Source organism: Malaclemys terrapin, chromosome 8 (assembly GCF_027887155.1).
Source record: "Malaclemys terrapin pileata isolate rMalTer1 chromosome 8, rMalTer1.hap1, whole genome shotgun sequence".
Classification (NCBI taxonomy): domain Eukaryota; kingdom Metazoa; phylum Chordata; order Testudines; family Emydidae; genus Malaclemys; species Malaclemys terrapin.
Genome location: NC_071512.1, coordinates 49,468,904 through 49,493,313, shown reverse-complemented (window position 1 = coordinate 49,493,313; position 24,410 = coordinate 49,468,904). Strand labels below are relative to the sequence as shown.

General features: G+C 47.6%; 1 protein-coding gene across 1 annotated transcript in view; it reads left to right on the top strand.

Annotated features, from left to right (window-relative positions):
* The first annotated feature begins 6,029 nt into the window (after nucleotides 1–6,029).
* The window catches only part of LOC128841939 (adenylate cyclase type 10-like), a 69,059-nt gene continuing 50,678 nt past the window's right edge, over nucleotides 6,030–24,410 (top strand). The window contains exons 1-8 of the mRNA XM_054037481.1: nucleotides 6,030–6,174; nucleotides 7,003–7,041; nucleotides 13,053–13,196; nucleotides 17,141–17,346; nucleotides 20,369–20,459; nucleotides 21,512–21,600; nucleotides 22,299–22,490; nucleotides 22,849–22,970. Coding sequence (XP_053893456.1) covers nucleotides 6,030–6,174; nucleotides 7,003–7,041; nucleotides 13,053–13,196; nucleotides 17,141–17,346; nucleotides 20,369–20,459; nucleotides 21,512–21,600; nucleotides 22,299–22,490; nucleotides 22,849–22,970 — 1,028 coding nt within the window. The remainder of the gene's footprint in view (nucleotides 6,175–7,002; nucleotides 7,042–13,052; nucleotides 13,197–17,140; nucleotides 17,347–20,368; nucleotides 20,460–21,511; nucleotides 21,601–22,298; nucleotides 22,491–22,848; nucleotides 22,971–24,410) is intronic.

The following is a 24,410-nucleotide window of genomic DNA, read 5'->3' as shown; positions in this document are numbered from 1 at the left end:
ACCAATGACGGCGCGACGCCATTTAGTAATCATACTTGCGAGAATCCTAAACGTTAATAATATGACCAGAAGGAAGAAATTAAGCGGTTCTCAGTTTTGGATCCATGTGCGGTCCCGCGCTATAAGCGAAATCACACTATAGAGACGCGCGTTCAAGCGAGGGTCCGCTGTACTTGTAATTTTATTTATAATAAAACTTGTAAATGTTCAATTATTTTAATGATATTTAGATTCATTTTAGTTCAAACGAATTTGTAAAAAAAATAAAACAAGTTCATATGGGGCGGCAAAATCATTAATCCGCCACTGCATTGACAGAAACAGGAAAAAAGATATCAATGACCCACACACCTACTCTTCCGTTCTATTGGAGGACAGCAGGATTCTGGTTGTGGCTGTAATGTACTTAGGGGCAGTTTGTCAATAATTTCAGATGAGAGAACACATGCAGTGTGTCAAAGCTCTGACTAGCTTACTAGGTGAGATTGACCATTTATTTCCCACAAAGGGCACCTTCTCTTGATGATTGTGATGGAAGAAGTAATGCTAAAGACTGTACTGTAAAGATTCCAGTTAGACACATAACAAATGTAAAAGTTTTTGCCTTTTAAAGAAAGAATGCTGTTGCATGTTTATGTAAGCTCTCTCTCTGTTGCTAAGCATATTGGGTTTCTATTATTTTTAATACATTGCACTCTTAAGCTTTTACATCTGACATTGGAAACATGGAGGGGAAAATTGCTACTTAAATATGAGAGGTGAATTCTCACATGTCACTATTGTCTTAATGGTAAATCAAGACAGACATGTAACATTCCAGTACCCCATGACTGTATATTGCTAATTGTTATGCACCTGATACTGTATTTCTCCTACTTCCCCTTGCAGCTGCCCTCTAGTCCTCCTTCATTGGTGGGATGGGTTTGGATGCATGGAACATCCATCTTATCTGAGCCATCTCCTCTGTATCTGTGGCAGTGGCTCACATGAACAGGTGGCTTCTTATTTCCCTCCCAGCTAGAAGAGAGGTGCTCTTGGACCAAGGCAATCGGCCTGGTTATGTTCACACACAGCATTAAAGTTTAACTGCACTTCTCACACTAGTCCCACCGGGGAAACACAAAACCTCCTGTTTATTTCACACACAAAGTGTTGCTAGAAGGCAGCAAAGCCCAATAGAGAAGAGAATGAGAGCTGCCTTAGTCGACATGTAGGGCTTCTGCCTTTTCTTTCAACTCTTCATTCACCCCTCTCTGGCAGCAGGCATGATGCTGTTGGGAAAATCCCTCCCTGTTCTAGCAAGGGCTGCTCCTTCTCCTCCCGTCCCCCACCAGTATGTCTCAAACACACACATGAAATCTATCATTTGAATATGGAGATTAACCACTCTCCCCATCCAAGAACTATATGTCTATTATTAAACACAAATAACCAAAGCCCCCAGTTTCGCACTGCTGTTGCATTGGGATTTTAGACTGATGCAGCCAGTCATCTGTTGCAATCCTCTTTTGTATTGGTGCCTGTAATAGTATACATGGTTTCTTACAATCCTGTAAAAGGCTCAGTTCATTGTCTCTCATCAACAATGTTATTGCTATGAATATGAGTTCTTTACACATTCCATAGGTGTGTATAGCATTTACAGACCAATGACAAAGAAAGCTTCCTACCCACAGGGGCTTACAGAATGCATAGTTGAGTTACTCAATGCAACTCTGATTTGTAGTAACACCAGCCTCCAAGCTCCTTTTTTTTGTTCTTTTCTTACTGAGGGTCTGATTCCGCAAACCCTTACTCAAACAATTACTGGTGTGAAGAAGCACCGCTTAGCATTGTATTATGTGTTATTTAGGATCAAGGTCTTCTTCTGTAGGACATTGGCTGTGTGCATTTTACATTTTTAAGAGGCCATGTACAGTGCTTAGGAGTGTTTCCTTGCATTTATATAATATGTACCGTGGAAGTTTGTCTGAGTGTGTATATTTTGTTTCCCTTCCTTGAATACGTAGACCATACAAAGGAGGCTTTCACATGCATTTTCAGTCAGGGAAAATTAAGTGACTTAGAAGCCTTAGTCCAGTTCTATCTTGAAAACACCTAAGTCACTTAAGTGCCTTATTGAAAGTTAATTGGACCTAGGTACTTTTGAAAATATTACCCTCTTTGCCTTAAGTCTGACCTCTTAATTCTGGCATTTCATAATTTTTGAGTGTTTGACTTTGCAACCTTAATCATGTTCTTTTAAACTTAGTTTGTGTGTGTAGTCTATGTTGATAATCATTAGATAGTTTGGGAGGGGCAGCGGGGAAAGGAGCAGAATGCTGGCAGCTCCTTTGGTGGCTGTATCACCCCCAGCCCTGTCCTCCGGCAGGGCTGCCATACAGACGGAGGAGACGCAGCTCTATGGAAGGGCAGGGAGCGGGGCTGGGGGCGGTACAGCTGTGCCAGAGGAGCTGCAGGCATGGAGCCACCGGCTCCTCCTGTGTCTTTCTGTTACGCTGTATCGGCTATAAATATCTTGCTGGTATGGCGTACTGTACGTACTGCTGTCCTTGCACTGCCCAGAGATCTGTTAAGTGTCTAGGAACTGTCACTGGAGCGATGGTTGCCATGTGGGAATTCTCTGGGGGGTTAGCATGTGACTGGGTGGGATCTGCATGAAATAGCAGGTGAAGGTCATTGCTATGTGTGTGTGGTTTGTTGGGGAACCCTTCTGAGCAAGATCTCTTGGGTAGAAGGTGTGTGAGAGGCACTTTCCGGTCAGAGTGGTCACAGCCTGAGTATTCTCTGAAAGGGTGGACAACAAATGAGGTATCTCTAGAGCAGCAGGTCTTTATGTACAGGGGTAGCCCCTGGTGATGGTCTTTATGAGAAGTTCTCTAGAGGGAATAGTACATCTTCATGGGTCACAATGGGAAAGGCAACAGGACACTGTGTGGAGGGTTTTTACAGAGGTTAGTCAGCCCTCTGACTCCCATTCGTTTCCTTGTCTCTATTGGAAGGGGACAGGGAACAATAGGGCAGCAAATGGGTAGCTTCTCTGCAGGGGCTGCAGTCTGGGGAAATTGGGAAAGAGCACTTAGAGAGGTATCATCTGAGGGAGCTGGAGGAAATATAAAGACTACTATAAGGATAGGAGGGATCATTGTGACAATTTAATCTGACCTCCTGTATTACACAGGCCAGAGAACTCCCCTGAATTAATTCCTGTTTGGACTAAAACATAGCTCTTAGAAACCCACCAATCTTGATTTTAAAATTGCCAGTGATGAAGAATCCACCACAACCCTTGGTAAGCTGTTCCAGTGATTAATTACCCTCACTGTTCAAAATTTGCACCTTTTTTCCAGTCTAAATTTTACTAGGTTGAGCTTCTAGCCCTTGGATCTTGTTACACCTCTCTCTGTTAGACTGATGAGCCCATTATCAAATTTCTGTTCTCCACGTATGTACTTAGAGATTGTGATCAAGTCTCCCCTTAACAAAGAGAAAGCTAAACTAAACTGATTGAGCTCCTTGTGCCTCTCACTGGAAGGCATGTTTTCCAATCCATAAATCATAGAATATCAGGGTTGGAAGGTGCCTCAGGAGGTCATCTAATCTAACCCCCTCCTCAAAGCAGGCCCAATCCCCCACTAAATCCCTAAATGGCCCCCTCAAGGATTGAATTCCCAACCCTCAGTTGAGCAGGTCAGTGCTCAAACCACTGAGCTATCCCTTTCCGATCTCATGACTCTTCTCTGAACAATGTATCCTCTCCAATTTCTCAACATCCTTCTTGACTTGTGGACACTAGAACTGGCGGTAACATCAGTGCCAAATACAGAGGTAATATAGCCTCCTTATTTCTACTCAACTATTGAGTGGGGAAACATAACAAGCCCAGAGTTTGAAAGGAAAGACCATCAGAGTCTCATGGCATTAACCATCTGTGGCGACATGTCCTCCTGCTATACCCCCTCATGGCATGGCACTGTGTGGCCATGGCTCTGCCTCTGTTTCCCTCCTGGTCCTCTACTGCTCCACCCAGTCTCAAACATCTTCTGGATTGAAGGGATTTAGCTCTTCAGCTAGGTCATGTAACAGTTCCACCTTATCGGGGTGCCCAAAGTCCAAAATAAACACAAAGCAGCATAAACCCTTCCCTTCCCCTAGGCAGGCCTTGGTAGGTAGCTATCTTCCCCAGTTTCTGGCCCCAACCAATCTCTCACACCGTGAAAGCCTCATAGGTGCTCTCTTTTCCAGCCAGGAAACAACTGAGTTGGGTTCTCCCTCCTCCCTTGAAGCTTGACACTTGGTTGAGGTGTTACAGGGTGGGATGGACTGGGCCTTGTTGTATGGATATTGATCTCAAAAGCCCAAAGAGTTAAAGGTGTTTATAAACTCTTTCACTGTCTAACTTCAAACAGGGATAGATAGGCTTGGGGTTATTTTAAACAGAGGGCTTGATTTTACTCAGTAACTTGGCAAACACCCAAATCATTATTTAAATTAAAAGTTTATTGATTAAAAACAAGAAAGAACAAGAAATCAAAACAGGCATTTATAATCAAACTGTGGTTGAATGAGTATGCAAAACAAACTTAGGCAAAACCTTGAAAGCCCTTCTCCTTTTGGAGACAAAATAGCAGACTCATATTTTCAGAACAACTGTTCTTTGATGAAAAGGAAAGAGTTAATTTTACTCTCAGTTTTGATGTGTAGAGTGCATTTACTTATCCTGTTCTTAACTAACAGACACAAGGTAGAGAAGAGAGAGGATAGAAAAGATGGGTGAAATATGGCTTTTGTTGATGGTTTTGAAACACTGGACTGCTGGTTAGTTATGAGTGGGTGCTTTTGGTTGGCAAGTCAACCATGACACCTGCTGCTTGGATCCTGGTTTATGATTTGGTCAGGGACCTCATCTGATTGGATCTTTTCTTCTTAGACAATCAGGCTTGGATAAATACACCATAGTTGACTTCAGAATTTGATAAACAGTCAAGAGAATGAGAGATAGAAAGGGGGGGGGGGCTAGAAAATAACACAACAGGGGAAGGGAAAACAATACAGGCTCTTACACATGCCTCTGCAGTACTGGCAATCAGATATCCCCACTGATGGGCTGAGGATTTGATGTCATGATCATGTGATGACTTTCAGCACTCACAGGTGAAAACAAAGTACCTCGAACAAGATTAAGGCCAGCCGGCCTTCCTCTCAGAAAGAAAGTCCTTTTGATGAGTCAAGGTGAGCTGGGATGAGTTGCAGTGCTGGCAGATCGGGGGATGAGCTGGTATGCAAGGTGGTGAGATGAGAGGGAGAGCTGAACTGAATTGATCTGAACGGAACTGATTGTGTCTTTTTTTTCACTGTTTCTTTTTAAGGAACCCAAAAAGAGGAAGAGTGGGAGTCATAGTTCATCCCTCTCACCAGTTAGGCCTCATATCCATCACACCAGTTTTGGACAATTAACTTCTGGTTCCACATCTTGTGTTTTTACCAATCATAATTTCAACAGTTCTTGGATTATGTCAACATGACCTTTTTAATTTAAACTAATCTAACTTCTTTGTCTGGTTCTTTTGGACTTGTTACAACATCCAGGGTCGTAAACAACTTGACCAATTTTTCATGGTTATTGTAACATCTTAAGAACTTTTACGTACTTTTTACATTTGAGTTTACAAGAGGAGAGCCTCTTGTAGATCCAAGAGTCACAACAGCCCAGACTCGTGTGGGGTTTCTATACCCCATCACACCATTTCTGTGTAAATGGGTTTAAAATACATTAATGAAGGAAGCTTGTCTCACCTAGCAACTGTAGCTACGTAGACTGTGATATACAGAGAATGTTACTGGCTGAGACCCTTCCGTCAGTGAATTGTGACCTGTCCTTGATGGGGCTGCTGTCTGATCATCACAAGAGTGATCACGGTTATGGCAGGCTAGTGGGAGTCACCTCCTTCCCTGAATGGAAGGATCATATATTGAATTATCCATCAGTGTTGCAGGACCCTGGGCAGCAGATTACATTCATTGCCAAAATGGAGCAAAGAAAGCCAAGTGACAGCACTACAATTGGGAAAGTAGCAGCTCATGTCCCCGATCTCATCGTATATGGCGATTTCTCCCAGGAGGTGCCTTTCATTGAGAGTTTTGGTGGAGTATTGCTTTTTGCAGACATTTCAGGTAGGTAGAGAGATTATTAAGGGTGGGATTTTCAGAAGGGCCCAAGGAAGTTAGGTGTCCAACTTCCATTTAAAATCAATGGGATTTGTGTGCCTAAAGGCTTGTCTACATGGCAAATTACTGTGTAGCAAGCCAGGGCCTCCAACACCCCTGTGAGGAAGTGAGGTAGGGGAGTGCTATTATTCATGTTATGGATAAGGAACCCAGGCATGGAGAGGCCAGGTGATTTGCCCAACGTCACACCTGTAGTCACTGATGGAGCAGGGAACCAAATCCAGGTCGCCAGAGTCTCTGGCTTAGCTCCCTAACCACTGGATCATCCTTCCTTATCTCCTGCTGTCACATTGCTTTTGAGAACTTGCTTCAAAACTTCCCATGGAGCAGTGCTTCTCAGGTTGTCTCTGGGGCCCTCCCTGTTGGACGCGACATTTTGAGAACTGAGCAGTAGGGGATTTGAAGGGTTGGGAGAAGAGGTCGGTCTGGGAAGGGATATTTCTAGTTGCCATAGAAACACTGTGCTCTGCCTCCTTATGGTGGCTTTTGAGATGGAGTTTAACTCCCTGATTTTTGTTCTGAGCCCTCAGCAGCTGGGAGCTTTGTTGTGATGACATGCTCAAGCATACACCATCTTGCTAACTCAGTCATACCTACTCTGCAAAATATGCCCTCTCAATGTGTGCATGCACAAACACACACACACACACACACACACACACACACACACACACACACACACATGCCCATCCCCCGATCGACAGAACAATTTGTTCCATGATTTTCTTTGACAAGAGCTGTGTGTAACTTCTCTCGCCTTTTCTCTTGCTGCAGAGATGCTGATTTATGGAGGCAATATCTTGAACTTTGCAGGTATTTAATAGCTTGTGATATCTAAGGAGGAAGCACTGGGGTGGGGTAGAGCGGCCTACTCTCCCGTTGTCATTTGACTTGTGAGGCTCTGGACAGTGGCGGCATTCAAACTAGCCAACTCCCTTTTCTTGTTCTATTGTACCCGTCCCTCTGGCTCCTATTCCCACAGGGCTGATCTATGATTTAGAAGAAGCAAGAATTTACACTATATCTTTCAGTTAGAAACAACCCCGATTCCCCTTCCTCTGTGTCTGATTGAGAAATCCTGGCTGGTGCTTCCTTTAGAACTGAGCTCAGACGGAAGTTAGGCACCCAAATACCTTTATTTGTGCATAAGCTTTCATGGGTAAAACCCCCCACTTCTTCAGATGCATGGATATACTTCTTCACTCCATGCATCTAAAGATGTGCCTTTTTTACCCACGAAATCTTATGCCCAAATAAATCTGTTTAGTCTTTAAGGTGCCCCCCGACTCCTTGTTGTTTTTGTGGATACAGACTAACAGACTACCTCCCTGATACTAAATACCTTTGGGGATCTCGGCCTGAATGACTGTGCTAGCAGTTGCCCAAGGGCGATAGGAGGTGCAAAGCCTTAGATGTACCTTAGCCAGTGGACACAGGTTTGTGTGTGTGGGAGAGGGGAGGGGAACATGCAGCAAGCCACTGCAAGGGGTCACTGATGGGGAAGGGACACTTGCCGTCAGTGGTTATAAGGGATCACCGGGAAGGAAGGTTTACTTGTAAAAAGCAGCTGCAGGGCATTACTGAGGCCTGGTCTACACTACGAGTTTAGGTCGAATTTAGCAGCGTTAATTCGAATTAAGCCTGGACACGTTCACATGACGAAGCCCTTTTTTTCGACTTAAAGGGCCCTTTAAACCGGTTTCTTTACTCCACCTCCAACGAGGGGATTAGCGCTAAAATTGGCCTTTGTGGGTCGGAATTGGGGTAGTGTGGACGGAATTCGATGTTATTGGCCTCCGGGAGCTATCCTACAGTGCTTCATTCTGACCACTCTGGACAGCACTCTCAACTCAGATGCATTGACCAGATAGACAGGAAAAGCCCCGCGAACTTTTGAATTTCATTTCCTGTTTGCCCAGCGAGGAGAGCACAGGTGACCATGCAGAGCTCATCAGCACAGGTAACCATGATGGAGTCCCAGGATCGCAAAAGAGCTCCATCACGGACTGAATGGGAGGTACGGGATCTGCTCACCATATGGGGAGATGAATCAGTGCTAGCTGAACTCTGTAGCAGTAAACGAAATGGCAAAATATTAGAAAAGGTCTCCAAGGCCATGAAGGACAGAGGCCATAACAGGGACGCACAGCAGTGCCGCGTGAAAATTAAGAAGCTAAGGCAAGCCTACCACAAAGCCAGAGAGGCAAACAGAAGGTCCGGGACAGAGCTGCAAACATGCTGCTTCTACGCGGAGCTGCATGCCATGCTAGGGGGTGCAGCCACCACGACCCCAACCGTGTGCTATGACTCCGTCAATGGAGAAACACGCAACAGGGAAGCGGGTTCGGGGTACGAGGAAGATGAGAATGAAGATAATATAGATAGCTCACAGCAGTAAGGAAGCGGAGAAACCGGTTTCCCCAACAGCCAGGATATGTTTATCACCCTAGACCTGAAACCAGTAAGCCCCGAACTCACCCAAGGTGTGCTCCCAGACCCTGAGGGCACACAGGGGACCTCTGGTGAGTGTACCTTTGTAAATATTACACATGGTTTAAAAGCAAGCATGTTTAAGGATTAATGATTAATTTGCCTTAGCAATCGCGGCCAGTACCGCTACTGGAAAAGTCTGTTAACGTGTATGGGGATGGAGCGGAAATCCTCCAGGGACATCTCCAGAAAGCTCTCCTTCATGTACTCCACTTCCAAAGCCTTTGCAAAAGGTTTCTGGGGAGGGCTGCCTTATCCCGTCCGCCATGGTAGGACACTTTACCATGCCAGGCCAGTAGCACGTAGTCTGGAATCATTGCATAACAAAGCATGGCAACATATGGTCCCAATGTTTGCTGGCATGCAGACAACATCCATTCCTTATCTCTCTTTCTTATCCTCAGGAGAGTGATATCATTCACGGTCACCTGGTTGAAATGGGGTGACTTTATTAAGGGGACATTCAGAGGTGCCCGTTCCTGCTTGGCTGAACAGAAATGTTCCCCGCTGTTAGCCACGCAGTAGCAGGGAGGAGTGAAGTGATCATCCCAGAGAATTGGGTGTGTGGGTGGGGTAGTTGGGTTTGTGCTGTATGTTAACCCGGAAACCGCAGCCCCTCCTTTTACATTGCAAACCCATTTTAAATGGCCAACCCAAGGGGTGCTTGGTATGGGAAATGAGGGCGCTACTGTTTGAAACCATTCCCACATGTTAAGAAGGTTAAAAAAGCCAAAAGACTGTGGCTTACCATGGCTGCCTGCAAGCCGAAATCTGTTGCCTGGCACTGTGTGAGTGATCTCTCACACCAAACCGGCAGGCCCTCAATATAAGAGGAAAAATGCGACCTTGTAATGAAAGCACATGTGCTGTGTAATGTGAACAGCAAAATTTAACGTAAAAGAGTGTACCCATTGTTCTCTAAAATGTCTTTTTTTAACCACCTCTCCCTTCTCCTCCACCAGCTGCAAATGTTTCTCCTTCACAGAGGCTAGCGAAGATTAGAAGGAGAAAACGGCGGACTCGGGATGATATGTTCTCGGAGCTCCAGATGTCCTCCCACGCTGCCAGAGCACAGCAGAATGCGTGGAGGCAGTCAATGTCAGACTACAGAAAAGCACAATATGAATGAGAGGAGAGGTGGCGGGCTGAATCGCGGGATGAACAGAGCAAGTGGCGGGCTGAAGATGATAGGTGGCGTCAGCTTGCAGACAGAAGGCAAGAGTCGATGCTCCGGCTGCTGGAGCATCAAACTGATATGCTCCAGCGTATGGTTGAGCTGCAGGAAAGGCAGCAGGAGCAGAGACTGCCGCTACAGCCCCTGTGTAACCAACAGCCCTCCTCCCCAAGTTCCATAGCCTCCTCACCCAGACGCCCAAGAACACGGTGCGGGGGCCTCCGGCCACCCAGTCACTCCACCCCAGATGATTGCCTGAGCGTCAGAAGGCTGGCCTTCAATAAGAGTTAAAGTTTTAAACTGCACTGTGTCCTTTTCCTTCCCTCCTCCCCCACCCATCCCGGGCTACCTTGGCAATTATCCCCCTAGTTGTGTGATGAATTAATAAAGAATGCATGAATGGGAAGTAACAATGACTTTATTGCCTCTGCAAGCGGTGCTCAAAGCGGGGAGGGGAGAGTGGGGTGTTTGGTTTACAGGGAAGTAGAGTGAACCGGGTGGTGGGGGGCGGAGGGTTCATCAAGGAGAAACAAACAGAAGTTTCACACCGTAGCCTGGCCAGTCACAAAACTTGTTTTCAAAGCTTCTCTGATGTGCACCGCACCCTGCTGTGCTATTCTAACCGCCCTGGTATCTGGCTGCGCGTAATCAGTGGCCAGGCGATTTGCCTCAACCTCCCACCCCGCCATAAATGTCTCCCCCTTACTCTCACAGATATTGTGGAGCGCACAGCAAGCAGCAATAACAATGGGAATATTCTTTTCGCTGAGGTCTGAGCGAGTCAGTAAGCTGTTCCAGCGCGCTTTTAAACATCCAAATGCACATTCCACCACCATTCGGCACTTGCTCAGCCTATAGTTGAACAGGTCCAGGCTGCCTGTGTACGGCTTCATGAGCCATGGCATTAAGGGGTAGGCTGGGTCCCCAAGGATCACGATAGGCATTTCAACATCCCCAACGGTTATTTTCTGGTCCGGGAAGAAAGTCCCTTCCTCTAGCTTTCGAAACAGACCAGAGTGCCTGAAGACGCGAGCATCATGTACCTTTCCTGGCCGTCCCATGTTGATGTTGGTGAAACATCCCTTGTGATCCACCAGGGCTTGCAGCAGCATTGAAAAGTACCCCTTGCGGTTTAGGTACTCGGTGGCTTGGTGCTCCGGTGACAAGATAGGGATATGGGTTCTGTCTATCGCCCCACCACAGTTTGGGAATCCCATTGCAGCAAAGCCATCCACTATGGCCTGCACGTTTCCCAGAGTCACTACCCTTGATATCACCAGGTCTTTGATTGCGTTGGCTACTTGGATCACAGCAGCCCCCACAGTAGATTTGCCCACTCCAAATTGATTCCCGACTGACCGGTAGCTGTCTGGTGTTGCAAGCTTCCACAGGGCTATCGCCACTCACTTCTCAACTGTGAGGGCTGCTCTCATACTGGTATTCTGGCGCTTCAGGGCAGGGGAAAGCAAGTCACAAAGTTCCATGAAAGTGCCCTTATGCATGCGAAAGTTTCACAGCCACTGGGAATCGTCCCACACCTGCAACACGGTGCGGTCCCACCAGTCTGTGCTTGTTTCCCAGGCCCAGAATGGGCGTTCCATGGCATGAACCTTCCCCAGTAACACCATGATTTGCACGTTGCTGGGGCCTGTACTTTGTGAGAGGTCTATGTGCATGTCAATTTTCTCATCACTCTCGTCGCCGCGCTGCAATCGCCTCATCGGCTGGTCCTGGTTTTGCTTTGGCATGTCCTGGCTCTGCATATACTCCAGGACAATGTGCGTAGTGTTCATAGTGCTTATAATTGCTGTGGTGATCTGAGCGGGCTCCATGATCCCAGTGCTATGGCGTCTGGTCTAAAAAAAGGCGCGAAACTATTGTCTGAGGGAGGGAGGGAGGGGCGAGTGACGACATGGCGTACAGGTACAGGGAATTAAAATCAACAAAGGTGGCTGTGCATCAGGGAGAAACACAAACAACTATCACACAGCATGGCCCCCCCAAAGATTGAACTCAAAACCCTGGGTTTAGCAGGCCGTTGATTTCACGGAGGGAGGGGGAAGCAAATGAATACAGAACAAATCTATTTTTTACATCTTAAGCTGGCAGCCGACGGTGCAGCATGACTGATAGCCCTCAGCATCTTCTGGGTGCTTGGCAGAAAATACTGGGCGCTTGGCAGAAAATAGCATACTACGACTGATAGCCGCCATCATCATTGGGAAGGCAGCAGAATATGACTGGGGGACATTCGGCTTTTCAGCCATCATCTGATCGAACTGCAGTATGATGACAACGGATACCAGTCGTAATACACCATCTACTGCCAAAAGGCAAGGGGCTGCTGCTGTGTAGCAGTGCAGCCCCACGTCTGACAGCCCTACATCTGCCAGCACCCAGATCGCCGATGAAGGCTACCAGTCATACTGCACCGTCTACTGCCAAAAGGCAATTAGCTGCTGCTGTGTAGCAATGCAGTACCACGTCTGCCGGCACCCAGAGGACATATGGTGGCGGTGAGCTGAGCTGAGCGGGCTCCATGCTTGGCGTGGTATGTTGTCGGCACAGGTAACCCAGGAAAAAAGGTGCGAATCGATTGTATGCTGTTGCTCTGACGGAGGGGGAGGGGCCTGATGACATGTACCCAGAACCCCCCGCGAAACTGTTTTGCATCATTCAGGCATTGGGATCTCAACCCAGAATTCCAATGGGCAGCGGAGACTGCGGGAACTGTGGGATAGCTACCCATAGTGCAACACTCTGGAAGTCGACGCTAGCCTCGGTACTGTGGACACGGTCCGCCGACTTAATGCACTTAGAGCATTTTATGTGGGGACACACACAATCAGCTGTATACAACCGATTTCTATAAAACCGGCTTCTATAAATTCGACCTAATTTCATAGTGTAGACATACCCTGAGTGGGAAGAGGTAGTCATAACCAACAGCTGCTAGAAGCATAGAGGGGTTGGTGTGTTCACAGCCAGGAGCTGCTAAGGAGTTTGGGGTGGTTAGTGAGCAATCTCTCTGTGGGTCAGAGTGCTGGGCAGGTACAGGTAGATCTGCTGTGGCTTGCTGAAAAGCCAAGTGGCTTTGTCAGCACTTTAGAAACAAGAAGAGCATGTATCCCATAAGTCTCTGTCACACTGGCTTCCCCAGGGGATGCACTGCTAGCATTGTGGAAAGTGCAACGAAGCCGGCTGAGCGATATCATTACACTGGTGCTGAAATGTAGCCTGAGGATCCAGGAAGGGTATGGGGTTCGTGAAAGTGAAGTGGGTCTGAAGCTCCAAGTGAAGATAGGTACTATGGCTACTAGTGGAATAACAATACTTTGCAGTCACTAGAGAGCACATTCCCAAAGCACTTTAAAAAGTGAATAGGAAGCATTTGCCCCATTGTGCAGGGGGGGAAGCAGAGGCAAATGGAGATGAAATATCTTGCCCCAGGTCACACAGTGAGTTGGTGGTGGAGATGGGATGAGCATTCAGGACTCCTCACTGTCAGTTCCTTGCCCTAACCAGTAAGCAATTCTGCTTCCTGAGTGGACAGTCACATGAGCCCCCACTCCCCTTGCTCCCAAGATATGCCGCTGAGAAACACCCTGCCCAAAGGTTGTTCAATTTCTAGTGTGCCAGGAGTCTGTAAAAGATGTTAATTGCTCAGTGATCTGATCAGTTGCATCCTTTTCGGCAGCTGCATGGGAAAAGCCCCTTCTATGGTAGGGAAAATGTATTTCTGGTCAGAGAAGAGAGTCTTTTGGGGACTGGAATAAAGAGCATTTCACCTCTAAGCTGCTGGTTCAAATTGAGCCTGTGGAAGTGGTGACCAAGACTCGTTCCTATCTGATTGCTTGCTGGCTCATGTGAAATGCATTGCAGGTCTCGTTTTAGTTCATAGCAGACATATATCTGTGACACGTAAACCATCCTTACATTCAGAAACAACAGTCTCATCGGAGAAGCCAAGGACTGAATGGGCCTTGGGGATCAAACTACTGAAGTTCCTTAGGGAGGCAGTTTGGGGCAGTTGGTCCTAGAGCTGGTCATTCTGTATCTATTATGTGAATAAACAACTACAATTTATTGGTGCCAGTCTGGCACCTTTCATCGGTGCTGACTGAACCTAGTTTATTTTTACAGAGCTATGACTGTCTCTGAATAGCTTCTGACTAGGACTCATGGACAAAATTCCATCAAAACTGTTTTTCAACGGAAAATTGGGTTTTCTACTAAGCAATTTTTGTTATGAAGAGTGTCGGTTTTCCATGGAAAATTTCAATTTTCCATTAAAAAACCCCAAACAGCTGAAAACTGAAATATTTCGATTTAGAAATCCTGCTACAGTGCCTCATGGGAATTGTATTTTGGTCATCTAATGTCCTCCCTAGCTGGATTACATCTCCCATTGTACACAATGAACAAAGACTCCTCCGATTATTAACCACTTCCCCTCACTAAGAGAGGACATTAAGAAGCATCATGGGTGATGAAGTTAAACTAACAGAGAGTCCTGTGGCACCTTTAAGACTAACGGATGTATTGGACCATAAGCTTTCGTGGGTGAATACCCACTTCGTCAGATCTTGCGTCTGACAAAGTGGGTATTCACCCACGAAAGCTTATGCTCCAACACATCTGTTAGTCTTAAAGGTGCCACAGGACTCTCTGTTGCTTTTTACAGATCCAGACTAACACGGCTACCCCTCTGGTACTAGTAGTCAAACTAGAGAGCCCAACCTATAGAGAATAATGGGAGCTTGAGGCATCAGAACTACAACTCCCATAAATAAAGTGGCAGTATTTCCAAATCAATTTTTTTGTTTTGTTTTCAGCCAAAGTAGTTCAGCATTTGAATTTCTGCTGAAAATCAAAAATTTTAATGGAAAATTTAGATGAAAATTATTTCTTTTTTGTTTGAATTGAAATTGTCAGTGGAAAGAGTACCCCCTTTATTTACCAGCTCTACTTCTGAGTATTTCACATCCATGGAAAGCAACAGGAAGTTGCTAGCCATTAGGGTTGTGGGAAGTGCCTTCACAGTACCTCTGTTCCTTTCTGTTTGGCAAAGGAATATAAAGCCACCTCAGTTTGGGATCTTCAGGAACTTGCTCTTTTGCCATTTCCTTATATTAAGCTGGGGAGTTTTAGATTACATCTGGATGTTTTTTCTGTGTGTGTTTTCAAGCAGACATTTACAAGCTCCCTTCATGCAAACTCCCAGCAGCAGCAGACTGAGAGCAAAATCCTTCTGCTTACTAGCCCCCTGGTTAGACCACACAGACAGAATGTACAGCGATGTCCCAAATGAGAGAGTGCTTTTTACTGAGTTCAACTCAAAGTCTTAGTAGATGCTGCACTGAGCAGGTTCAGAAGGGATTATTGAATTGCATATCACTTTATTGCTATCCAGCCAATGTTTCTCAAACTTGTTCATGAAGGTATGCCTCAGTGGGCACTTGCTACATGCCAAGTACCAAGCTCCAGTTGTTTTTGAGTTATCTGTCTGTGAAGAAAAAAGCATGGGAACAATTATTTTAAATGAGAAGAGTGTAAACATTATGCTCCATATTTGAAATAAATTACTCATTGGCAAAGAGGTGAACTTTGTGGAAACTTATGATCAGGTATAATAATAGGCAATTGTTGATCCACTGGATCATGGTGTACGCATAAGAGGTCTAGTCAGTGTCTGATGAATCCACCTATGGCTGACAAGCCCAATTTGAGAGTGTGACGGGTTGGATCACAGAAACCCCCTTGGGAGCTGCCACCCGATGTGCCAAGACTACCTCTACCCCTGCTTTCCCTGCCAACTCGGGATCCCAGCACCCTGTCTTGCTGAGCCAGACACTCCTGTCTGCTCCAACAAAGACCCAGGATCTGAATTACTTGCCCCAAAGCTGCAGGTTTACCTGAAGGCAGCTAACAGAAGTGTTCCTGTCTTTAACACTCAGATGCCCAACTCCCAATGGGGTCTAAACCCAAATAAATTCGTTTTACCCTGTATAAAGCTTAAGCAGGGTAAACTCATAAATTGTTCGCCCTCTATAACACTGATAGAGAGATATGCACAGTCATTTCCTCCCCCAGGTATTAATACATACTCTGAGTTAATTCATAAGTAAAAGTGATTTTATTAAATACAAAAAGTAGGATTTAAGTGGCTCCAAGTAGTAACAGACAGAACAAAGTCACCAAGCAAAATAAAATAAAATGTGCAAATCTATGTCTAATCAAACTGAATACAGATAATCTCACCCTTAGAGATGCTTCAGTAAGTTTTTTCCTCAGACTGGACACTTTCCAGGCCTGGGCACAATTCTTTCTCCTGGTACAGCTCTTATTTCAGCTCAGGTGGTAGCTAGGGGATTCTTCATGATGGCTCCTCCACTTTGTTCTGTTCCACCCCTTTATATATCTTTTGCATAAGGTGGGAATCCTTTGTCCCTCTTTGGGTCCCACCCCCTCCTTCTCAATGGAAAGACACCAGGTTAAAGATGGATTCCAGTTCAGGTGACATGATCACATGTCACTGCAAGACTTCATTGCCCACTTGCCAGCACACACGTATACAGGAAGACTTACAGGTAAAACACAGCCATCTGCAGACAATTGTCCTGGTTAATGGGAGTCATCAAGATTCCAAACCACCATTAATGGCCCATACTTTACATAATTACAATAGGCCCTCAGAGTTATATTTCATATTTCTAGTTTCAGATACAAGAGTGGTAAATTTATACAAATAGAATGATCACACTCAGTAGATTATAAGCTTTGTAATGATACCTTACAAGAGACCTTTTGCATGAAGCATATTCCAATTAAATTATATTCACTCATTAACATATTTTTATAAAACCATATAGACTGCAACGTCACAGAGAGTAACACAACTTGTTACAATTCTCATAGATCCAGATATTGTCTGAATGGGAGTCCAAGATTACAGCACACAGCTTTCTTCTTCAGATATAAACAGATGCTACCGTGTGACCCTTATAATTATGTGTGCATTATTATTATTTATTAACTGACATGCTGTTTAATTCATTGGAGAGTGTTGTTCTAGAAATCCTCAGATTCCTGGAATAAATATCACATATTGTCAAGAACTGATCCAAACCTCCCACCCCCCCAAAAATAGGTTGGCCTCCAAAATCCACTTCTAAGATAATTGAGATACATATATTACAAATGGTAAAGTAAAAATGCCCTCCATAACAATCTTGTTTCTCTTGTCAGGGCTATCTGCAGGTCACATCTCCAAAGTTGTTGTTGGAGACAATAAGCACCAATATTTTCTGGTAATTGGCCGAGCAGTGGATGAAGTTCGGTTGGCCCAAAACCTAGCAAAAGCAAGCGAGGTTATTCTATCGCCGAAATGCTGGGAACTCTGTAACAAGAACATGATAGAAATAGAAACAATTAAAGATCAAAGATCTGTTAAGGTGGGCAATGTGGAGCGTGCAACAATTGTTCATAACCAGTGGCGTGTGTATTGCTTTGTTATCTAGGTTGGAGTGTGTTTACGTGCCCCATTGTCTTCTGCTGGATGCAACCTCACACGTATGCTTGTGTGTATATCTGTTATTGGACCTGTATCCAATGGACCAGCTGGGCAAAGGGGGCCGAGAGGGATGGTGATGCAAAAGTTGAAAGTGGTGATGAAGTAAGAAGGCATAGTAGATTGTGGACTTAACTTTGGCTTCCTCTTGCCAGGAGTGGCTGGTCGTTAGGGAATAAGGGGGGTAAGCCCCACCAGTGATCTCAGAACTGGGTAGTGTAGCTGTTGTAGTGCAGGGGACAGAGCCACAGAGCCAGAGTATGGGGCTCTTTACCCATGCTCCCTGCAGCCTCCAGCCCCTGCAAGAGTCTCTGCAAGAGAAGGGATGCAAGTGGCAGAGGGAGGAGGTGCAGAGCAGCGAATACCAGAGCTTTCTGAGCAGGGGGCAGGGTTCCGACCTGTGGGGCATCTGAGATTGGTGGTGATGGGTGTCAGGTAGGAGGGGGAAGATTTTGGAGCCTGGGGATGGATTTGCTAGACCTGGAGGGATGTGTGGGGGCATTCTGAGCCTGGGGCTGTCTGGTGGCCAGGGCTCAGAGCTGAGGGTGTGGGCCTGAGCTGTGGAGGTCTGTTAGGAAGAGGGAGGATCTCAGCCTGGGGGAAAGGGTATGTTTGTCGGGCGTGTTTCTCAGCAGGTGGGGAGCTGAGGGAAGAGTTGGGTGGGAAGGTTGATGGAGTCGGTTGAGGGTGTGGGTGAATCAGTGACTGTGGAGGGGGTGGTCGGGGTGTGGTAGGGTACAGCTAGATTGGAATGGGAGATATTAGGGCTAGGAGAGAACAAGAAAGGGGTCACAGAAGGGTAAATACTGTTCTCACTTGCCCTGCCTTTTCCTGTAAAAGGCCCCAAGTACTCATCCTGACAGGATAACACCCAATTCCCTGATCCATCCCCCTCGCCAATCCTGGTGTCCCCGCTTTGAACTCTGAAAATACGACCAACCTGCCAGGGAGTGGAAGTGGGAGCATTGCTACCTGCAGCCCACCAGTTATTTTGAGCACCCCCCTCTTACACGTTGCATCAGTTCTTGGAGAGCAGCTGTGAGAATGGGGAGGAGAATCAGACCGTGGGCCTATTGTGATTTTAGTTAGTATCTTTCTGGAGGCACTGAGATAGTTCAGTGACAGGTGTCATGAGAAGAAGCTGGGCTTCAGTTCTGCACCTGCATCTGAGTAAGCCCATTGAAATCAGTGGGGCCAATCAGGTGCTTAAAGTTAAGCACATATGTAAGCATTTGCAGGATTGGGGGCTTGCACATGTAAGGGGACTGTTGCCCCCTTACTAACATTCAGTGGGGGTGTTTGGTTGCTAGCTCCCAGCACTAAAAAGGGAAGGGTCGATGGCAAATCAGGAGCCTGAGACTGACAGTCCCCAGGGGCAATGGGGAGAGGCCAATGCTCCAGATCAGCCTGATTGACAGGGTGGGCAGGCTAATCAGAGAGTCAGGAGGCCAGGGTGGGTCCCGTCCTCCGTGTGAACTGGAATGGCCTGAGTCAGACAGAGTGGGGCCGAGCTAAGGAGAGAGCAGGGGCCCGAGCTAAACTGCTGGAAGCAGAGCTGCAGCCCCAAAGCCAGAGCACAGCCCAGAGAGAGCAGCGCTGCCCTGGGAACAGAGCTGTAGCAATCAGAGGCAGAGGGGCCAGACAAGCAGCCAGGGAGCAGGTCAGAGCTGGGAGCAGAGTCACAGAAGCAGCCTGCAGAGCAGAGCTGTGCTGGGGGCAGAGCTGCAGCAACCAGAGCCAGAGAGGCCAGAGAAGCAGCCCAGGGAGCTGAAGGCAGAGCAGCAGCAGCAGCCGTGCTGAGGCAGAGTGGAGCTGGAGCTGGGGCTGGAGCAGTCCGGAGCTGGAGCTGAGGCTGGAGCAGTCCAGAGCTGGGGCTGGGGCAGTCCGGAAGCCATGTGCAGTCCGAGTGCGGTGAGCAGCTGGGGAGAGTGAGGGAGACCCTGGGCAGTGGGCCCAGCACAGGGAGACGCCTCAGCCAAGAGGCCTTGCAGGCCAGACTTGCAGGGGGACCATAACCCCGACCGGGCAGGGGCGACGCTGGGAAAAAGGGTCCTGCCACCTAGAGCCTGAGAGCGTGTGGCCACCACCGGAGCAAGTGTCCAACCCGCAGCGTCTCTGCAGCACAGACAGGGCCTGAGAAGCAGGCCTGGGACCTACAAGGAACAGACTAAACTGCCCTGACGTTCCAGAGACACTGGTTGTAATGTTCCCTGCCACAGAGCAGGGTGATGTGTTTTCCTCTAACCTTTCCCATTTTTCCTTATTCTTTTTTTAAAATTAATTGTTAATTAAACAACTTGTATTTGCTTTAAATTGTATGAAATGATCAGTGGGTCAGGGTGGTGCCCAGTGCAGAGAGAGTACCCCGGAGTGGGGACACCCTAGCCCCTGTCCTGGGTGACCACCTCAGGGTTGGGGGTCGAGCCCCCCAGGAATCCTGGGCCCAGCCTTGTCGGGGTTTATGAGGACTCTGCCAGACAGGAGAGTGGAAGGGGAGTCCTCAAGGGCAGGGAGGCCTCTGGGTAAAGGAAGTGGGAGCGAGGACTCGGATCCTTTCGCTAGCCCTCTTCACCGGGGTAGTGCAGAAGCCAGGAAAGTTCCCCACAATAGCGGGACCATTCCCCCGCTTACACACAGATACCCAGCAGGAGAAAGATTATGGAATTGGAAGGCTTTTCACCCCAGCTTTGGAGGCTGCAGAATCTTTTTGTTGCATTCATTGGGAGCGTCGTCACTTGTTTTGCTCCAGCCAAAAAATCTTTTCTGATTACTGCTGTGTCCTCCATCCAGTTGACAGGGAGGTTGATGATGGAGGTGACAGTAAAGGATGGGAATGCGTTTTATTAAATAATTCTGCACTAGGCTTGTGGAAGCTGACAGACGCCTTTAATTCTATGTGCCTTTAGGCTAGATACATAAAGAACATCTCTGAGATTGAGTTCGACGAGTTCTTCTGGAAATGTACTGAATACCTACAGCACTACCCCACGGGTGAAAGTAACAGTGAGTGCCTCTTCCTTCTACTGTGTTGACCCCAGGGAGACGGCAGGCTGAGATTCCTTTGTTTTCCGTCAGTGTAAATGTGAGAGGGTGAATGGACTGCACATGGGGGCCCCTGCCCTGTACCCCTTTGAGTTCCTGTGTCCTCCTCCATTCCCTGCCACCAAAATCCCGAGGCAGCCAGCTGCATTTCAACTCCTTCTCCCCCCTGCTGGCTTCAACCTGTCTGGACACCAGCAAGGGCTACACTGACTGTGGAGGAGAAGAGACCCTCTCCCTACTTTCTGTGTCAGCTCTATGGAGACCCCTGGCTGGCAAGAAGAGACACTATAGGGAACCCTGCTCAGTGCCTACAGTCTTTCTGGGTGAGCAAGCTTTCAGTGGTGCTGATATAAGCACACCAACATAGGCACCGACTCTGCGGGTGCTCTGAGGCTGGCGCACCCACGGGAAAAAAATGGTGGGTGCTGAGCACCCACTGGCAGCCCCCCTACCAGAACCCCCCCCTCCCCCCAGTCCCTTCTGCCCACCGGTGGGCCCCACCGATCAGCGCCTCCCCCTCCCTCCCAGCGCCTACCACGGATCAGCTGTTTCGCTGTGTCAGGAGGCACTGGGGGAGAGGGAGGAGGAGAAAGGGTGCAGTGTGCTTGGGGGAGAGATGGAACTGGGCAGAGAAGGGGTGGGAAGGGGCAGGGAAGAGGCGGGGTGGGGCAGAGCAGGGGTGGGAAGTAGCAGGGCAGAGCTGGGGCCTTGGGGGAAAGGGTGGAGTGGGGGCGGGGCCTGCAGGGAGCCGGGGGGAACTCCCCCCGGCAGATTAGAAACTCGGTGCCTATGGAACTGTGATTTGCATTTTCAAGATTGTAAGTGAAATAGCAGAAGGAAGACTTGTGGTTAAACCGCAAGTTTAGACAAGAATCTCCAACCCCATCCAGGCACTGTCCAGTCCCTACTGGTAAAAGTCTGCCCTTGAGCAAAGCCAGGAATAAAACCCTACGGTTTAACCACAAGTCTTCCTTCTGCTATTGAAAGCATTGAATTTCCTCCCCTAGGTATCCTCAGAGCAACCTCCACATTGTCTCCTAATGATGAGCTGGAGAAGTCCCTCCGGAAGTATGTGATGAGAAACATTCTGAAGAAGGTACTGCAGTAACTTCACAGAATTTTATTTTTTGGCTTGACGGTCTGTGCTTTACACAGCTAGAATTTTTCTGAGGTTCTCCTGATACTACAGAGGAAAATACAAGAAACCCTGCAGTGGGTGGTTGTGGATCAACTTGTCCACATGGAAAGTTTTTTCCTTCCCCCTCCCTTGGTTTATGACCTGAGGCACGAGGGATTAGATCCCTTCCAAAACTATTGGGTTTTATTTAAAAAAATCCTTACTATTATAACACTGGATGTTGTCATAATTTTTTGAAATCTGCCGAGTTCTTGACTGCAGGCAATGTGTTCCACAGGCTAATCGTAAGGTGTATGAAAAAGTTTTTCCTTTGTTCTGTTTAAAATTTTAAAGTTTATGGGAGACCTGGGTTGTAGCAAAGTCACATTGACAGGCTCTGCTCAGCTATCTCCCCCTTTATCCCCTTGGTGCCAGGCCTCATTTCCCCAGTCCTGTGCTGAAAGGATCATCGTCCTGAGACTGGAGAGTGCTTCGCATTGATGGAGGCCCCCTCCTTCCTATGGCAATAGCTGATCAAACATCTTTGCCCTCGTGGAGTTAGCACCTGTATCTGAGAGCAGAGTCAGCCCAGCTGGAGGAGGGGTATATGAAGTAGTGAATGCTTCCCGCTCACCAGGAATACGGACTGTTGAGTACATATGGCTCTTCTCTTTCAGACTGACGACAACCAACCTCTAGAATATTTATCTGAGCTTCGGCCGGTCACAATTGTCTTTGTGAACCTGCAGTTTGACGAAAGCGCCAATACCTTGCATCTGTGCAAGGCCATCCACGATGCCAATGTGAAGATCTCAAACATCATCCACGTCTTCAGCGGCAAAATCAACAAAGTCTTTATGTTTGACAAAGTGGGTCAGAGCTTCAAGGCCATTCCAGTTGGGCAGCTGGAGCTGGCAAACATTCCCCTGAGACTCCGGGACTAGTAGGAGGCAGGAGGGACAGTGGCATTGTCATTAGGGATAGAGAAGGGAGGAGGAGGGCAGGGATCAGGAGGAATGATAAAAAGCTTGGTGCTGAAGAGACTGAGTCTGAGGCGGTGGTGGGGTCTCCCAGAGCATTTTGGGGGTACTGTATGACAGCACTACTCTAACAGGGTGGCTGGGAGAGCTGGAGCACAGTGGAACTGTTTGCCACAGACATTGATACTGATTTGCTCTTTGGAAAAAACCCTCACCGCTCTGGTGTTTTCTTTCCCCTCCCTGGCAGGGCTGCACATTCCTGTGTGTGTTCGGGCTCCCTGGGGATAAGCAGGCTGACGAGAGCGCCCACGCCTTGGACAGCGCATTTAAAATCTTCAACTTCTGTTCTGAGATGCTCATGAAAATAAAGTAAGCAGGAAGGTGCAGTTCTCCATGTTGCCTACAGGAGTGCTAATGGGCTTGTTTGTCATCGAAACTCCCTCGTCCCAACAGGAGGTTCCCCCTAGTGGGCAGGAGGCAGTGACATGACAGCTGGGAGACAAAATTTGGGATTAGCCCAGTTTACCTGGGCTCCCCCTCGCTCTACATGACCCAGACCTCCTAAGACAGCTATGTGCCACAGGAGCAATAGAACCTCAGCCTCAGAGGTGATACTGGTGGGTGCAGCTGATGGAGCTTTTGTGGTGACTGGCCATGAATCTGGAACCTGCTCAGGATGACCGTGAACCTCAGCATCATTCAGAGCAAAATGCAAAGCCAACCACCTTCACTGACCTATCCCACAACAGCCCAAGAAACTCCAATCCACAAGTCCAGTCCCTGCAGAAAAGAGAGAGTAAAAGACTAATGACGCCAACTGTGCAGGATTCTCAGCTCCATTTGCATGAGAATGGCAAATTCTTTGATCTCTAAAGGCATTTTTCCCCTTGAGAGCATTGGTAACAGGACAAAGAGCATGAGCCAAACCCCTATTGACTGTCACCCCCCACCCCACTGGCCTCTGAAGGACCCATCAAGTCCTTCTTGACTGCAGTCGGTGGAGGAGCTCCCTGCTGAAGGGGACCCCGAGGCCAGTCAGCCACCAGGACTCCAGCAGTGCTTGGAGAGAGCCCTTCACCCTCTGCTATCTTCCAGCATGCTCTGGTCCGGTTGCTGAATTTTTGAGGCCTGTGGCTTGGCACGCAGGCACTGCTGACTTCACCGAGGCTTCAAATAAAACTCCTGCATGTTTGTGGGACCAGAGCCTTTGTCCCCTTTTGTGTCTATAAATGTCAAAACCAATCCAAACTCCACTCCCTTTTTACACCACTGGCACTAACCTTGTTAAGTTTTTGTGTAACCTGACTCCCTTTTTCTGCTGGGACGTTCCTCCAGCTCCTGACTCTCCAGCAAGGAGAATTCAGACTGCACACTCAGAGGGCAGCATTTATATTCAGCCGGGAATAGTGCGTGATAGCCAGTAAGGGGTGTGTGTATCTTGTGCTTTGCCCAGTAGCCACTCCTTTTAGGGGGCATGCAGACCATGAAGAGTCAGGGAAATTCAACCAGTCACACGTGAGAGAATTAAATTCCAGGTGTGAGTGCCCTGCGAGATCAGTGTCCAGGGACAATTACAGTTAAGCAGTTTTTTGCTGTGTGCACCCATTAGAAATACGGGAGGCATACGCATACCATAGCAGTGGGTGTGGTATAACAGACTGGACAGCTGGATGATGCAAGGTGGGAGGGCTGAAACTCTACACCCATCTCACCACTCCCCCACCCATGGAAGCATTTTAAGCATGCAGGATTTCTACTGAGGGCAGATGAAAGTGTTCAGAAAATGTGAATACTTCCCTGAACTTTCAG